The sequence below is a fragment of the Aotus nancymaae genome, unplaced genomic scaffold (assembly GCF_030222135.1).
Source record: "Aotus nancymaae isolate 86718 unplaced genomic scaffold, 86718_ANA_hifiasm-v0.15.2.pri h1tg000058l, whole genome shotgun sequence".
In the NCBI taxonomy this organism is placed as follows: domain Eukaryota; kingdom Metazoa; phylum Chordata; class Mammalia; order Primates; family Aotidae; genus Aotus; species Aotus nancymaae.
Window position 1 is genome coordinate 11,985,711 of NW_026988472.1, and position 18,537 is coordinate 12,004,247.

The 18,537-nt window shown below is 38.5% G+C and overlaps 1 protein-coding gene across 3 annotated transcripts in view; it reads right to left on the bottom strand.

The window, feature by feature from the left end:
• Positions 1-5,029: 5,029 nt before the first annotated feature.
• The window catches only part of LOC105711075 (protein XRP2), a 47,899-nt gene continuing 34,391 nt past the window's right edge, over positions 5,030-18,537 (bottom strand). For all 3 annotated transcript variants that reach the window (XM_064364390.1, XM_064364392.1, XM_064364391.1), the window contains 2 exons: positions 11,649-11,734; positions 5,030-9,389 (listed from right to left, as the gene is read on the bottom strand). In XM_064364390.1, the coding sequence (XP_064220460.1) occupies positions 9,306-9,389; positions 11,649-11,734 (170 nt within the window). In that variant the 3' untranslated portion in view covers positions 5,030-9,305. The remainder of the gene's footprint in view (positions 9,390-11,648; positions 11,735-18,537) is intronic.

Genomic DNA, 18,537 nt, shown 5'->3' on the forward strand with positions numbered 1-18,537 from the left:
TCTCTAGGAGTACAAAGATTTCTAAGCCTTGATTCTAGAGCCAATAGTCTAGGCCGAGTCTTCTTAAACTTAAATGTTTAAGAAGACTGCATATGAATCCCCTGAAAATCTTGTTAAAAAGTAGAGGCTTGGCTGGGCGCAATGGCTCACGCCTGTAATTCCAGCACTTTGGAAGGCTGAGGTGGGCAGATCACTGGAGGCCAAGTGAGAAAGAAAATCGAGGCCAGGTGCGGTGGCTCACTCCTGTAATCCCAGCACTTTGGGAGACCAAGGTGGATAGATCACCTGAGGAGTTCAAGACCAGCCTGGCCAACATAGCGAAACCCTGTCTCTACAAAAATTACAAAAAAAAAAAAAAAAAAAATTAGCTGAGTGTGGTGGCATACACCAGTAATCCGAACTACTATGGAGGCTGAGGCACCAGAATTGCTTGAACCCAGGAGGTGGAGGTTGCAGTGAACTGAGATCACACCACTGCACTCCAGCCTGGGTGACAGAGTGTTAAAAAAAAAAAAAAAAAAAAAAAAAAAGTCTTATTCAAGAGATCTGGAGTGGGGCCTGAAATTCTAACAAATTCCTACGTGATACTGATGCTGCTGGCCCACAGACTACACTTCGAGGAGCAAGAGACACATGGATAAAGAAATAGAATGAAGTGTTGCAGGTACTTGGAAATCTATACAGAGTACTATGTGAGCACCGTGGCAGGCCTTTCTACCTAAAAGTGTTAGAAAAGGCTTCATACAGGAGGGGAAGGATGAGCTGAGTTTTCCGGTAATCACGGGGGGAAAAGTCAAGAGGTCTACATTATAGTTCAGTGACTGTGGTGTGAGTTGGACAGGCCATCTGAACTTTCTAGCCCTCAATTTTCTTTTCTTGTCTTTTTTTTTGGGATGGTGTCTCACTCTATTGCCCAGGCTGGAGTGCAGTGGCGCGATCTTAGCTCAGCACTACCGCTGCCTCCCAAGGTCAAGCGATTCTCCTGCCTCAGCCTCCCGAGTAGCTGGGATTACAGGCACGTGCCACCACACCTGGCTATCTTTTGTATTTTTAGTAGAGACGAGGTTTCACCATGTTGGTCAGGCTGGTCTTGAACTCCTCAGGTGATCCACCCACCTCCGTCTCCCAAAGTGCTGGGATTACAGGAGTGAGCCACCGCACCTGGCCTCGATTTTCTTTCTCATCAGTAAAATGAGGGATTAAAAATGTCCAGATCCTACATGATCCTAAACCAGATTACTGTGAGACAAATTTTAAAATATTTAATATAAGATCTGTTTAGAAGTTAGGGTGAAATAGTATAAAAGGTTCTAGGCTTGGTGCGGTGGCTCACGCCTGTAATCCTAGCACTTTGGGAGGCCGAGGCAGGTGGATCACCTGAGGTCAAGAGTTCGGGGCCAGCCTGGCCAACGTGGGGAAGCCTCATGTCTACAAAAATTACAAAAATTAGTTGGGTTTGGTGGTGAGTGCCTGTAATCCCAGCTGCTTGGAAGGCTGAAGCAGGAGAATTGCTTGAACCCAGGAGGCAGAGGTTGCAGTGAGCCTAGATTGTGCCATTGTACTCCAGCCTGGGCAACAGAGCAAAAACTTAATCTCAAAAATAAAATAAAATAAGGCCAGGCGTGGTGGCTCACACCTGTAATGCCAGCATTTTGGGAGGCCAAGGCAGGCAGATCACGAGGTCAGGAGTTCGAGACCAACCTGGCCAACATGATGAACCCCCATCTCTACTAAAAATACAAAAATCAGCTGGGCATGGTGGTTCGTGCCTGTAGTCCCAGCTACTCGGGAGGCTGAGGCAGGAGAATTGCTTGAACCTGGGAGGCAGAGGTTGCAGTGAGCCAAGACTGTGCCACTGTACTCCAGCCTGGGTGACAGAGCAAGACTCCGTCTCAAAAAAAAAATGGTAAGATTCACCTAACAGACCAACATATATTTGACAAATGAAAGTACATCAATCAATAGGAAAACTGCAGTAAATCTTAACAGCGTCTTGCCCTTGTTTTTTCCTATTCAGTTACCTGTTTGTGGCCGGGTGTATAGCTTCACAGCTGAACTACTTTAAAAGAACACCATATAGAAGTCTGTCTTTATTGGCAGCGATACATTCCAAGACCGTCCATGGATGCTAGAATCCACGGAGAGTATCAGACCCTATATAAACTATGATTTTTCCTATATATACATACATATATACATATAACATTTAATTTACAAATTAAGCACAGTAAGAGATTAACAATAATAAAACAGAACAATTATAACACACTGTAATAAAAGTTATGTGAAGGTAGTGTCTCTCAAAATATCTTATTGTACTGTACTCACAGTATTTTGGGACTGTTGGTTGACCACGGACAACTGAAACCACAGAAAGTGAGACTGCAGATAAGTGGGAAGACCTACTGTACTCACTTTGCTCAGCACAATAATGCTTAATATTTATAAAGTAACTTTCATTTTCAAGGCACTTTAAAAACATCAGTTAATTACTTGTCACACAATTCGCAAGTTAATTTTCATTAGTCCAATTAGGAGTGGACCAGATAAAACTGAAAGAGTGAATGAAGGTGGGTCCCCGAGGGAGGATTCGAGCCAGGGTGAGAATGGTGAGGCTGTGTATGATGCATGCTCACAGTTTTTATAGATGAGAAACAGCCCTCACCAGGAAAGCACTAAAACACTAGAAAAGGAAGAAATTGCCATTTCTGAACATCTTGCTGGAGCTTGCCAGTAAGAACCAAAATATATAAGGAAAGAGGTGAAGTATTATAAAGGATTATTACACCACCCCATCTACCAAAAAAGAAGTGAGCAGTGAATGACTTCATTTTCACCAGAAAGATTTCTATTACTAAAATTCAAATGAAGTTTCGCTTTCTTCATGTTGTAGTTTTAAAGGATAAAATATTTTCTAGAGTGAATTTTGAAGGAGTGATAATACTCTAATTACAATACCTTCTCTTCCTATACAGAACAGTTAAGTATGGCTGGGTGCAGTGGCTCATCCCTGTAATCCCAGCACTTTGGGAGGCCAAGGTAGGCAGATCACTTGAGGTGAAGAGTTCGAGACCAACCTGGCCAACATGGTGAAACCTTGTCTCTACTAAAAATACAAAAATTAGCTGGGTTAGCCGGGCATGGTGGCACGCACTTGTAATCCCAGCTACACAGGAGGCTGAGCCAGAACAATCGCTTGAACTGAGGATGCAGTGAGCAGAGACTGCATCACAGCATTCCATAGCGACACTCCGTCTCCAAAACAACAACAACAACAACAACAACAACAACAACAACAACAGTAAAGTATGTCCCTTTTAAATGAGAAAAACAAATTTTAGACATCAAGAATTATCCAATAATTTGGCCGGGCGCAGTGGCTCACACCTGTAATCCCGGCACTTTGGGAGGCCGAGGTGGGCAGATCACCTGAGGTCAGGAGTTTGAGACCAGCCTGGCCAACATGGTGAAACCCCATCGCTACTAAAAATACAAAAATTAGCCAGGCATAGTGGCAGGCGCCTGTAATCCTAGCTACTCCGGAAGCTGAGGCAAGAGAATCGCTTTAACCTGGAAGGCGGAGGTTGCAGTGAGCCAAGATCACGTCATTGCACTCCAGCTTGGGCAACAAGAGTGAATCTCCATCTCAGAAAAAAAAAAAAAAAAAAAAGAATTATCCAATAATCCTGGCTGTCACTACTTAAAAAAATTATCCAATAAAAAATAATTTTTGTTATCGTCTTATGCATTTGTTTTATCTCAATGCTCCAAATGCTGCAAATGTACATGCAGAACCTTTACAAAAATAATAAATGTTATTTAAAAAACTAATCAATCTGCAGTTGTTTCAGTCCTTCTGATTTATGGTCTAGGAGAGGGAAATGTTGGGTACAAAAGACTGGAAAATTTGTAATTTTAAAACAAGGTCCATTTGTATAAAACTGAAAGTATATCGCTATTTTTTTTTAAATCTGGAAGAGAAAGATACCTAATCTTAGTATCCATTCATAATAAAATTCAAAATAAAATTCCTTTTAGCAAAGGAATCATTATATTGGAAATTCCTTAGATTAAAATAGGTTTTCTACTTCCTTTGCATTTCTCCAGCGTCACACACACACACACACACACACACACACACACACACACACACACGGCACGCAGCTCATTTCTCATTAACATAAGATGTAGATTACAGCATTTTACTTTAATATTTTTAAAATTACATCAAGTTTTAGCACATGTATGTGTAAATGCAAGTTATAGAGTGCTCTTAGTGGTTAAGTCATTTTATCAGTCCATTTCAGGTTGCTATAAAAGAATGTCTGAGACTGGGTAATTTACAAAGAAGAGATGGTTCTGGGCTGGGTGTGGTGGCTCACGCCTGTAATCCCAGCACTTTGGGAGGCCGCGGCAGATGGATCACTGGAGGTCAGGAGTTCAAGACCAGCCTGGCCAACATGGCGAAACCCGTATCTACTAAAAATTCAAAAACCAGCTGGGTGTGGTGGCATGTGCCTGCATGTAATCCCAGCTACTTAGGAGGTTGAGGCAGAAGAAGCATTTGAACCTGGGAGGTGGAGGTTGCAGTGAGCTGAGATCATGCCACTGCATGATTTGAGACTCCGTCTCAAAGAAAAAAAAAAAAAAAAAAAAAAAAAAAAAGAGGTTCTGTAGGCTCTCTTAAAGAAAAGAGGTTCTTTATAAAGAAAAGAGGTTCTGTAGGCTGAGAAGTTCAAGGGCATGGCTCTGGCTTCTGGTGAGGGCTTTTGTGCTACATCATAACATTGTGGAAAAGGTTAATGGGGAAGTGGACATTAGCAAAGAGAGGGAAACCCTGAGGGCTTTATAACCCTGCTTTATAACAACTCACTCTGGCGGGAGCTAATCCAGTCTCTCTAGAGACAGGACCAAGCCATTCAGGAGGGATTGGGCTGCATAATTCAAACACCTCCCACTAGGCCCCAACTCCCGCCACTGCCACACTGGGGATCAAATTTCAACATGAGCTTTGGTGGGGACAAACAGACCATATTCAAACCACTGCAGCCATTTTTATTTTAACAACATTTATTATAAATCACATTTTATAAACACTAGATAAATTACATACAAAAGCTAGACATAAATATACAGAAGCAAAACAAAAACGGCAGTACTATTAATGCAAGAGAAATAAGCTAATATAATGTTTATAAACACATATAACAAGAAAATTACCAATTTTCCATTGCTAGTAATTTTTCATAAATTCAAAAGCTATTCAGAAATGAAATGTAATACATTCTGATTACTATCAAAGTTTAGAATTATGGAAACAACCACCATAGCACTACTTATTTTTTAAAATCGTTTCAAACATTCAGAAGCCAAATGACTGTCCTTAAAGACAAATTAAATGGGTAAAAGGTCTTAACTAACTGAAGAATACAAAATTTTAAGCTTTGGTTAATAGATACTAAGTTTAGTGGAAAATTTTAAATTAACATCTCCCTTATATGTTATATTCCTGAGTTGTTGCTCGAATATCATAAAGAACTCAGTTTATAGCTTTGCATAACATTGCACTTTATTTTTGAAAAACAAAAAGTTTTATTTTAAATGTGAATAATGGTGTTTAATAACATAACAGGATGGGGCCGGGCGCGGTGGCTCACGCCTATAATCCCAGCACTTTGGGAGGCTGAGGCGGGTGGATCACAAGGTCAAGAGATCGAGACCATCCTGGTCAACATGGTGAAACCCCGTCTCTACTAAAAATACAAAAACTAGCTGGGCATGGTGGCGCATGCCTGTGGTCCCAGCTACTCGGGAGGCTAAGGCAGGAGAATTGCCTGAACCCAGGAGGCGGAGGTTGCGGTGATCCGAGATTGCGCCATTGCACTGCAGCCTGGGTAACAAGAGAAAAACTCCATCTCAAAAAAAGAAAATAAAGAAAAAAAAACACACAAACAAACAAACAAACAAAAATAATAATATAACAGGATGCTGTCCCTTTAATTGAGCTTAACTAAAGGAAAAACTAATGCCCTCTGACCACTATTTGCAAAGATCATTTGAAAATTGTGATCAAAATTATGTTAAACCTGTTACCAACTTTTATTTGCACCTTATAAAATCACTGATTTTGTAATATTGAATGCCCTTATAAAAGAATTGAAATGATGTAGTGCTAATGGTTAGCACAAGGCCAGGCACAGGGTGAGTGCTCAATATTACTGATTAATTTAAAGTGAAAATCTTTTAATGTATTATTTCTGCACCTTAACATGCAATTCAATGTAGTAGTTATTAATTAACCCAAAAGTTTCCAAAAACATTTTAACCATGAAAATACATTTTTGGTAACAATCATAGAAATGTTTACAAGTGGTTATTTTCAGTCTTAGTTTTATCAAAATAGAATTAAATTTCAGATTCCTTTTAAAAATAAGCCTATGAGGGAAAGGATTTCCTGTTTAATAAATGGTGCCGGGAAAACTGGCTAGCCATGTGCAGAAAGCAGAAACTGGACCCCTTCCTGACATCTCACACTATAACTAACTCCAGATGGATTAAAGACTTAAACATAAGACCTAACACCATAAAAACCCTAGAAGAAAATCTAGGCAAAACCATTCAGGACATAGGCGTAGGCAAGGACGTCACGACCAAAACACCAAAAGCATTGGCAACAAAAGCCAAAATAGACAAATGGGACCTAATCAAACTCCACAGCTTCTGCGCGGCGAAAGAAACAGTCAATAGAGTGAATCGGCAACCAACAGAATGGGAAAAAATTTTTGCAATCTACCCATCTGACAAAGGGCTGATATCCAGAATCTACAAAGAACTAAAACAGATTTACAAGAAAAAAACAAGCTCATTCAAAAGTGGGCGAAGGACATGAACAGACACTTTACAAAAGAAGACATATATTAGGCCAACAAACATATGAAAAAATGCTCGTCATCACTGGTCATTAGAGAAACGCAAATCAAAACCACATTGAGATACCATCTCACGACAGTTAGAACGGTGATCATTAAAAAATCTGGAGACAACAGATGCTGGAGAGGATGTGGAGAAATAGGAACACTTTTACACTGTTGGTGGGAGTGTAAATTAGTTCAACCATTGTGGAAGACAGTGTGGCGATTCCTCAAGGACCTAGAAATAGAAATTCCATTTGACCCAGCAATCCTATTACTAGGTATATATCCAAAGGATTATAAATCGTTCTACTATAAGGACACATGCACACGAATGTTCATTGCAGCACTGTTTACAATAGCAAAGACCTGGAACCAACCCAAATGCCCATCAATGATAGATTGGACAGGGAAAATGTGGCACATATACACCATGGAATACTATGCAGCCATAAAAAACGATGAGTTCGAGTCCTTTGTAGGGACATGGATGAACCTGGAAACCATCATTCTCAGCAAACTGACACAAGAACAGAAAAATCAAACACCGCATGTTCTCACTCATAGGCAGGTGTTGAACAATGAGAACACATGGACACAGGGAGGGGAGCATCACACACTGAGGTCTGTCGGGGGGAAATAGGGGAGGGACAGCAGGGGGTGGGGAGTTGAGGAGAGACAGCATGGGGAGAAATGCCAAATACAGGTGATGGGGAGGAAGGCAGCACATCACACTGCCATATGTGTACCTATGCAACAATCTTGCATGTTCTTCACATGTACCCCAAAGCCTAAAATGCAATAAAAAAAAAATAGGCCTATGAAAGCTGATTTCCTAATAGCTGCTATATGTGATGTGGATGGCACATTCAGTGCCTTCTCATAAGATCAACCTATCAACACCTCTTGAACCAATTACTTTAGATTACAACATACCACTTAAAACAGAGTTTCCCCTGAAGACTGAATCTGTGCAGCTGAGAACTGGGTCCAAGAATGTGAATTTTTAAACAAGTAGCTCTCCTCTGCTTCCTGGTAAATTATTACGATCAGGTAGATTTGGGAAATAATGCTTTAAAGTAACCAAAGTAAGTTTATACTTGAACATTACTTGATATGAATGGCGTATCTAATGAAAAATCAAATGTATCAAGCTTTTGGTTTTTTTTTTTTTTTTTTTTTTTTTGAGATGGAGTCTCGCTCTGTCACCTAGGCTGGAGTGCAATGGCACGATCTCAGCTCACTGCAACCTCCACTTCCTGGCCTACCAGGTTTAAGCAATTCTCCTGCCTTAGCCTCCCAAGTAACTGGGATTACAGGTGTATGTCACCACATCTAGCTAATTTTTTTTTTTTTTTTTTTTGTATTTTAGTAGAGATGGGGTTTCACCATGTTGCCCAGGCTGGTCTCCAACTCCTGAGCTCAGGCAATCTACCTGCCTCAGCCTCCCACAGTGCTAGGATTACAGGTGTGAGCCACCGCGCCTAGCCTGTATCAAGCTTTTTAATAATCCGCATAGCTTATCATCATGCCTATTTCTTACCTAAAAGTCACAAGGTTTTGTTCTGGTTCTCTTGATAACCCACAAGAGCTAATAAGTTATCGCCGTTTTGAAAACTGCTGGTGATTGGGCTTCTATAATTTTAGTATTGCATACACCTCTTCTTACGAGGAAGCAGAAGAGTCATATAGCAGTTGTATTAAAAAAATTAAACAATGTGGAATTTATTCAAATAATCATACTGCTTACAAAGTAGTCTTTAAATAGCTATACCAACATCTGTTAGTAGAGTTGCTTGCCAAGCTGGTTATCAAATGCCTATTTCTTTAAAAAATTCAATTTACAAAGTATTATGTCAACTCCATGTACAAAATCTCATTTGCCATATAATGCAGCGAGTAAGCATTTATATAACTGTCATACGTGTACATAAAAAATGTGCATAGGTTCATTCTAATTGATCAACTAGTAACAAATCCCTCTAAATTGAAAAACGTAAAATAAGCAATGAAATGTAGTCTCAAAAAAAATATCATGGAGCATTGAGGAAAGTTTAAATTATTAGAGATTTGAAAGAACATTTAAGTAGGATTAAAATAATAAACTGTTAGCTACCTCTATTTTCTAATAAGAATATCATATGCAGAGAAATAAAATTGCAAGCTTATTAAAGTGGGTTAAATAGCTTTTAAGCTGATTAAAACTACTTAATTTAAAATGAATTATTTTTGAACCTCAAGTAAATGATGTAATATTCAACAATTTATTAAAAATAAACTTCAACAGTTTTAGCATTAGTAAAAACCATTGCTAATACACAAAAGTATATTATCAAATTTTATATTCACAAGTTGAGAAAGGCTTAACACGAAGTCCTGGTTCCACGTTGCACTTCATATTCCGATCTGTATATCAGCGAAGTTGTAGAAGCTGTCCACATCTCCAGATGCCGTCTCTTTGCTTTCTGATACAAACATCTATTTTAAATAGAAAATAAAAATAAAAAGTAAGTATCAAGTACTTCAGAATGCCAAAGCCCATGTTCTCCACAGAACGAAGTCCCAAGCTAATTATTCAGAAGAAGTTCAAGCACATCATTTATAATGACAATATTTAATCTGTAGATTTTCTTTAGAATTCATGTAATACAGTTTGAATAGCTATAATGTAAATTAAGCTCTTTTGGAAGCACTTATATAATTAAAGTCTCTGCTTTCATAATACGTGAGTTGTATTTTATCATATCTGGACTTTTACAACACTCAGTATTATGAAAGCTACTGAATAAGAGTCACTTAAAAAACTCTTAGTTTCGCCGGGTGCGGTGGCTCACGCCTATAATGCCAGCACTTTGGGAGGCTGAGGCAGGCGGATCACCTGAGGTGGAGTTTGAGACCAGCCTGACAAGCATGGAGAAACCCCGTCTCTACTAAAAATAGCTTGAACCAGGGAGGCGGAGGTTGCGGTGAGCCGAGATTGCGCCATTGCACTCCAGCCTGGGCAACAAGAACGAAACTCCATCTCAAAAAAAAACCAAAAAAAAAAAAAAACCTCTTAGTTTCTTCTGTTTTCTAATAATAATCTCAGTAGTCTAAGCAACAAAATTTGAGATTATCCTTTTCAAAGCTGCTAATATGTTACTATTTATTTTATTTTATTTATTTATTTTTGAGACAGAGTCTCGCTCTGTTGCCCAGGCTGGAGTGCAATGGCGCAATCTCGGCTCACTGCAACCTCTGCCTCCTGGGATCAAGCGATTCTTCCTGCCTCAGCCTCCCGAGTAGCTGGGATTACAGGCGCCCACCACCATGCCCGGCTACTTTTTGTATTTTTAGTAGAGACGGGGTTTCACCACGTTAGCCAGGCTGGTTTTGAACTCCCAACCTCAGGTGATCCACTCGCCTTGGCCTCCCAAAGTGCTGGGATTACAGGCATGAGCCACCTCGCCTGGCCTTTGCTAAACATTAATGAAGCAATACTCAATAGAACCCTTCTAAAGTAGCTTTTACAAATGCCAGCAAGGAATTAGAGCAGCCGTGGGTTCTATTCTAGCTTAACCATAAACTAGCATATGATGCTGACAATTTGATAAACCTCTGTGGGCTCAGTAACTACACCTGTAAAATGAGATAGCTGGATTAGATAATCTCTAAATCATTCAGCTCTAAAAGTCCAAATTATAACCATTTTATCTCTGTTGCCTTTTCTATTCAATCTTCTATTTCCTCTCTCCCTTAGTACTACTGTGATAAAATGTGATCAAAGACAAAATACTTTAATTTCTGTAAATTCAAGGAATCATAAGCCAAATCAGATGACAAAACCAAAATGTCCTCCCAGATATTTATCAAAAAGTAGTCAATTATAGATTTGCTAAGGTAATCCTCTATATTTGGTTTTAAAGTTATTTACATCTGAAATTCTTAGATACAGCAACTTCATCAATATATATAGAAAATGCTCACATGTGATGATTTCTATATATACCTGAAGTTCAATATTTGGTGAAGCATTACTGAAGCAAGTAAAAATGAACCCTGGGCAACAGGATCATCCATCTAAAGACTATAATATTAGAAATAAAATATTTTCAACAAATCAGTATTTTTAAAAATGCAAAGACTTGAAAAGACATTTGATGAGACCTCTTACTTTAGAAACTTATATGCTATAGAAGGTTTTTAATAAATAAATTCTTATTTGTAACTATTTTATTTATTTATTTTTTGAGACGGAGTTTCACTCTTGTTGCCCAGGCTGGAGTGCAATGGCGTGATCTCGGCTCCATAGCAACCTCTGCCTCCTGGGTTCAAGGAATTCTCCTGCCTCAGCCTCCTGAGTAGCTGCGATTACAGGCATGAACCACCATGCCCGGCTAATTTTTGTATTTTTAGTAGAGACAGGGTTTCTCCATGTTGGTCAGGCTGGTCTTGAACTCCTGACTTCTGGTAATCCACCCACCTCAGCCTCCCAAAGTGCTGGGATTACAGGCATGAGCCACCATGCCCAGCCCTGTTTTGTAACTATTTTAAACAAAGTTTTAGTTTGGCAAGAAAAAAATAATTAGTTCCCAATTATTTATCAAAGGTACTAAAAATCATGATCTGACTTTTAAAAAAACACACACACAAAACAAAAATTCCAAGCAGCATTAGGGACAAAAGTATCATTTGACTATAAGGAAAAGGAGATGAAATGAAAGGTTAGATTGAAAAACAGTCAATAAAATCTTGTACCTTGGTCCCATTGAAAGTCTCGTTTACAATAAGTTGACATCCTTCTACAGCACCATCTCCATTAAACTCCAAAGCAATAACCGGACCTATAAGCAAACCCAAGAAGCATTTTCTTAACACAAATACAAATATATTCTAAATTTAATCTTTGTATTCTTCCCTGAAGAATCTCCAGCATCTTCTTCGAGGGTGAAAGAGAAGGAAGAGGAAAGCAGACAGATGGGACATATCACCTCAGCTGCTTCTTCCTACGCTAATCATAAAACAAATTAACACAGTCTCCTAACAAGTAGCTTCAGTACTATTATAGGACTAGTGTCACATTTTTAAAGTGTTGTAAATAGTCTGGCTTTTCTGGTTCTCATTCTTCTATAAAAACCACAGAAATTCTACTCATTTAGGAGTATAAAAGTAGTTGATAAAATAGCAAATAAGATCAAAAGCAATCCAAGTCAACATAAGTAGGTTTTGCCAGGCAGCCAGCCTTGCTTCCAACTCTCCTACTTACCAGCCAAGTTCTAGGCCACCAATGATGAAGCTAAGCCAAATAGGAATTGAGGCCAGGCATCAAAAGTAATGACCATCTGAAAGTATTTTCCTTGAATGTGTCTTAAAGCTACATTCTAGAAACATAGACAAAGTTTTTATTTTTTAAATCCTTTTAATAGAATATTTGTGCCTCCTTTCTCATACATTAATTTGAAAACATTACAAACCTCCTACAGTGATGGAAAAGTCTTAATCTCCAGGAAATTACAAATTTATTGAAAGAAGACATAAACCTGTTAAACAAATACAAAACAACATAGAATAATGAAGTACTAAGTAATGAAATACTAGAGTGAATGAATATGAAACTCTAAATTGAATATAAACATGTGCTACAGGACAAGGCACAAGAATGAGAAAGAAAAGATTATACTACATTGGGCACCAAAATAACTGAAGGCTTGTGATTCTTTTTTTCCTTGGAGGCTTGTGATTTAATACAGGCAACAAATACAGAAAAGGCCGGATATAGCAGTCCCTCGGAATCTGTGTAGGATTGGTTCCATTGGATGCTCAAATCCCTTATATATTAATAAAATGGTATAGTATTTGCATATAGCTTATGCACATCCTCCTGTCTACTTGATTAAAAATTTATTAAATTTTTTTTTGAGACAGAGTCTTACCCTGTCGACCAGGCTGGAGTGCAGTGGCACAATCTTGGCTCACTGCAACCTCTGCCTCCCGGGTTCAGGAAATTCTGCCTCAGCCTCCCGAGTAGCTGGGACTACAGGCGTGCATCACTGTGCCCGGCTATTTTGTTGTTGTTGTTGTATTTTTAGTTGAGATGGGGTTTCCCCACGTTAGCCAGGCTGATCTTGAACTCCTGACCTCAGGTGATCCTCCCACCTCAGCCTCCCGAAGTGCTGGGATTACAGGTGTGAGCCACCGTGCCCGACCTAAAATGTTTTTTACGACAGAATCTCACGGCTGGGCACAGTGGTTCATGCCTGTAATCCTAGCACTTTGGGAGGCCAAGGCAAGAGGACCACTTAAGCCCTGGAGTTCAAGACCAGCCTAGGCAACAAAGCAAGTCCCCATCTCTACAAAATATTAAAAAATTAGCCTGGTGCAGGGTTGCAGGCCTATAGTCCCAGCTACTTGAGAGACTGAGATGGGAAGATCACTTGAGCCCAGGAGTTTGAGGTTACAGCAAGCCATGATCATCCCACTGCACTCTAGCCTGGGCAACAGAGTGAGACCATGTCTCAAAAAAAAAAAAAAAAAAAAAGGATATGGGGTCTCACTATGTTGCTCAGTCTGGTCTCAAAATCCTGACCTCAAGCAATCCTATTGCCTTCACCCCTGGCCAGGAGTTCAAGAACATTTTATAATAAAACATCTAACCTTACAAAAGAAAAGCTTAAAATCTTAAAATTTTCATTTAGAAATGTAAATGTAAACTCATGATCTTTTCTTTTCAAAAATACATAGTTTCTAGCGATGTCCACTGAAAAAGCCTAAAAGAAATGACAACCCAGTAATACATAGTACCTAACATGTATTTCTAAATATCATTCTAAAACATCATTCACCACTAAAAATAACTAAGTCATCTTAGAATAATAGATGATTCCATGTCTGGGCCAAGAAATGGATTAAGATCAACCTGGAATATTTTCTTCAGCCAAAAAGTAATAAAGCTATCAAAGGCCAGTGGGGTTATATCAAAAGGAAACAGAAGCCAGCCTGAAGGGGCTCCCAATGGCCAGAGACATAGTGAGATAGAAGGAATAATGACTCTAATTTATTAAAACGTACTAAATATATAAAAAGTCATGAGTTCATAACGATACTTAGAAAAGAGAGATCCTCCTTACTACTAGAAGTTTTTAAGGAAAATAAAAAAAGAAGAGAGAAACAAAATTCACTGTATACCAATGGAGGTTGCTAGGGCACCAATTCACTACTCTGAACATTAATGCTTATTTTTCTCTTTATTTATTCTGCTTTTCTGACATGCGCATATTTCAAGTTAACCAAACAGCTCTGGCATACAAGAAGTTCTGTTAACATCTGTTAATAAATGCAGAGGTAGTGACAAGATTAGAAAGTAAGTTTGCCAAAAAAAGAGAAAGAAAATATAGAAAACGGTCATTTTGCAACTCCTATTAAAATAATTGGTTCAGGCAACAATCATCAGTGGTTTTAGCATCCCACAGAGAAGACTGCAGGAAACTCTACAATAAAAAGATAAGGTCGTCACCATGTGAACCCACCCATTAATCTTAGTATCCCTAAAAGTACAACAATCAAACATCATGTGCCTTCTCAATTAAATAGGAAACAATGCCATCTATGTATTCCTGCTAAATAAATAAACAAACCTGAATGTATACAAGGCTTTGATCTAACTTCTAGTCTATAAAAAATGTGGAGGAACGAATGAAACAGCCTCATGAATACTATAGGACAACTGACCAAGCTTCTTTCCCAAGACAAAGGCAAGAAATAAGAACTAGCGGGGGGAACGCTGTTTTTGATTAAGAGTGATATAAGATTAAAAAAACAACCAAATACAGTAAGTGGGTCTATTTTAGATCTGGATCAAATTAACTAAAAACGCAAAGAATTATTTTAGTAAGTAGGTAAATTTGCATATGGACTGAGTATTAGAGGATGTTAAGGAATTATTGTTAATTGTTATATGTGATAATGCACTGTAGTTACTTAAAACATTTTTAAAATAATGAAATATTTAGGGATGAAATGAAAGGATGAATCAATTTGATTAAAATGTTTTAGCAAACAATGAGATTATTGTTTTTTAAGTGTGGCAAAAAGTTGATGAAACTGGGTCACGGGTACACATGGGGTCATTGTACTCTCTACTTTTAGTACATTTGAAAATTTGCAAACAGAGTTTAAAAAGTAATTTAAACCAAATAAATATTGAACTAAAAAGAAAAAGTTGATAATAAATGTAGGGTTTCCAGTTTTGCAAAATAGAAAGTTTGAATTAAGGTAGAATATACTTTCATCACTACAAGGAAATATAGTGTGCGTGTGTGTATTTAAGTTAGACATTTATTATTAAAAGTTCCAGTCTTTCTATAAGGAACATGTAATCTAGAAATCAGAAATACAATCTTGGTAGAATCACTCAGATATATATCTTGATTGCTGTTGACCAGAATATGATAAACTTGCAATAAATGACCTAACAATTTTCCAGCAAAAAAGTGGACAAGTGCATTCATTTTGATTAATGTGTGGATAATCTTAGATCTAAAAAGACTACAATGTTTGTCTTATATGCTTGGCATAGATTTGCAACTCAGTAGTATATGGTGTTCCTAGAACGCAGCTGAAGACCTGGTATGCAGAGGAAATATGAGGGGTGGTGCTAGAAGACAGACATCTGTGGAATGACTCACATCCTCTCAAGTTAGGAGGATGGAGGCCTGCTTCATTAAGAAGCTGGGGGTCAGGTGGGGGTGGGGAGACCACTTAACAACATGGGGACCAGCCAGGGGAATCCTCTTATTTCTGCTTTGCATATGCGGAACCTAGAGCAGCCAGGTGAGGCTCTCTAGTTTAATAGAAATCATGGAAAGAGTCTTATGAAGACTCTTTGTAAGTGTTAATAGGGATTTTATCAGCTTATTTTGGTTGCAGTTTCCAATTTTTAAAAATGTTTAAGTAATCTTTTCCACCTCCCCAAATCCTAATTCTTGTAGATTCATTAGTGTTGAACCAATACTTTCTCATGTCTCAATTCTTCGTTTATGCATTCTTTTCAGATGTATTAAACAAAAACCCTTAAAAAAAAAAAAAACTACAATGTTGACAATGCACTTGCTAAGCACTCCTTCTATCTAATGATGATGACAATTACTGTGATTATTTCAAACTGAACTATGAGGTCAACAAGGATTACTGGTCATGTTTGTAGTGTTTTAATATGTACATCTTATTCAGATAGTTCATAGTAGCTTTAGATCTAAATATTTCAGGTGTCATGAAAAATTGTGAGACTCTGAGGTAGACAAAAAACATTTCTGGATGTCTTATCTAGTGAACCCTTCTGAGTTATCTAACATGACCTTGGAACAGGCCACTATGTCTCAATTAGATTACTGCAACAGCCTCCCATCTTGTCTCTCTGCTTCCCCATTAAAGCAGCCAGTGACAGGATTTACATTTTAAAAGGAGCATGACATTCCTCTGCTTTAAAATTGCCTATAAAGTATGATCTATATTTTTATTTTTAATTGCTCTAAAAATAACTGACAGTTCAGGCCAGGCACAGTGGCTCACCCCTGTAATCCCAGAACCCTGGGAGGCTGAAGCAGGCAGATTGCTTTAGCCCAGGAGTTTGCGACCAGCCTAGACAACATGGGAAAGCCTCATCTCTACAAAAGAAAAAAAAAGAAAAAAGAAAAACTAGCCAGTAGTAGAGCGTGTCTGTAGTTCCAGCTACTCGGGAGGCTGAAGTAGGAGAATCATCTGAGCTCTGGAGGTTGAGGCTGCAGTGAGCCGAGATCAAGCCACTGCACTCCAGCCTGGGCACCAAAGTGAGACCCTGTCAAAAAAAAAAAACAAAACCAAAAAACAAACAAAAAAACCACCAGACAGTTCAAAGCGTTAACATTAACAATGTATTAGGTGTTTATAACATGTGTAATAGTAATATATGACAATAATGACACAGGGATGAGAAGGAAGAATTGAGAATATAATGTTATCAGGTGCTTAGATGACAAGGGAAGTTGTATAATATTAGAAGGTAGACTCAAATTATTTAAAATTTTTTGCTGTAAAACATAACCATTAAATAAGTTTTTGAAGAGGTATAAATATAAGTCAATAGAGGTGATTAAGTGGTATTATAAAATTGCTGAAAAGAAAAAGAGGTAATAAGGAAAAAAGAACAAATGGAACAGAAATCAGCTAGCAAGATGAGAGACTTTGAACCAACTGTATCAATAATCCCTTTCAATGTGAATGGTCTAAATACAGCAGTTAAAAGAGACTGACAGACTGGATTGAAAAGAAAAAACCAACTACATGCTGTCTACAAAAAAACTCACTTTAAATATACAGCCTTGATAAGCTAAAAGAAAAGGGATAAACCTTTACAATAAAATACTAACCAAATGAAAGCTAGAGTAGCTATATTAATTTCAGATGAGGTAGATATCACAACAAGGAAAATCATCAGAGATAATTAAGGACATCAGAGCTGGATGTGGTGGCTTGTGCCTGTAATCCCAGCTACTTGGGAGGCTGAGGTGGGAGGATTACTTGAGCCCAGGAGTTTGAGGCTACAGTGAGCTATGACTGCACCACTGCACCCCAGACTGGGTGACAAAGCAAGAACCCCTCTCTTAAAAAAAAAGAGGGCCATCACATAATAATGAAGGATTCTCCAAGAAGATTATAACAATCCTAAATGTGTATGCACATAATATAACAGAGCTTCAAAATACATGAGACAAAACCTGATAGGATCTGAATAGAGAAATAGACAAATCCATAATTCGTTGGAGACTTCAACACTCCTCTCTCATTAATTTATGGAACCAGTAGGCGGAAAATCAGCAAGGATATAGATAACCTGAATAGCACTATCAACCAACCTTACCCTGTAGTCCCGCTACTTGGGAAGCTGGGGCAGGAGAATCACTTGAACCCAGCAGGTGGAGGTTGTGGTGTGCCATTGCACTCCAGCCTGAGTGACAAGAGCAAAATTCCATCTCAAAAAAAAAAAAAAGAATGAGCGTGGCTGTGCCCCAATTATTAAAGCAGGCAGTGGGCCATATTTTACCAAACTCTGAATTAAATAAAAATGAAAATACAACTATCAAAATTTGTGAGATGCAGCTAAAGCAGTGCTTAAAGGAAAAATTGTAACATTAACTAAGAGTCAACCCTTATTATATGCAGATCCCTTCATTTCAAATTTACCTACTTGCTAAAATTCACTTGTAACTCCCCAAATTGATATGTGCAGTGCTTTCACAGTTATTTGTGGACATGCACAGTGGCAAAAAACTTGAATTGCCTGATGTGTGTGCTCCCAGCTGAGGTTGAACAAGGTGATGCTCTCTCTGCCTTTTTGTTTCAGCTACTGTACTATAAGGAGGTGTCCTTTTTGAGGTCTAGGTAGTACCGTGTTTTTCACATTTTTGTGCTTTTTGTTGATGATTTTGCCTGTTTAAAATATCCCCTAGGTCAGGCACAGTGGCTCATGCCTGTAATCTCAGCACTTTGGGAGGCTGAGGAGGGAGGACTGCTTGAGGCCAGGAGTTTGAGATCAGCCTGGGTAACATAGCAAGACCCCAACTCTACAACGTTGTTAAAAAAAAAAAAAATAGCTGGGGGCTGGACATGGTGG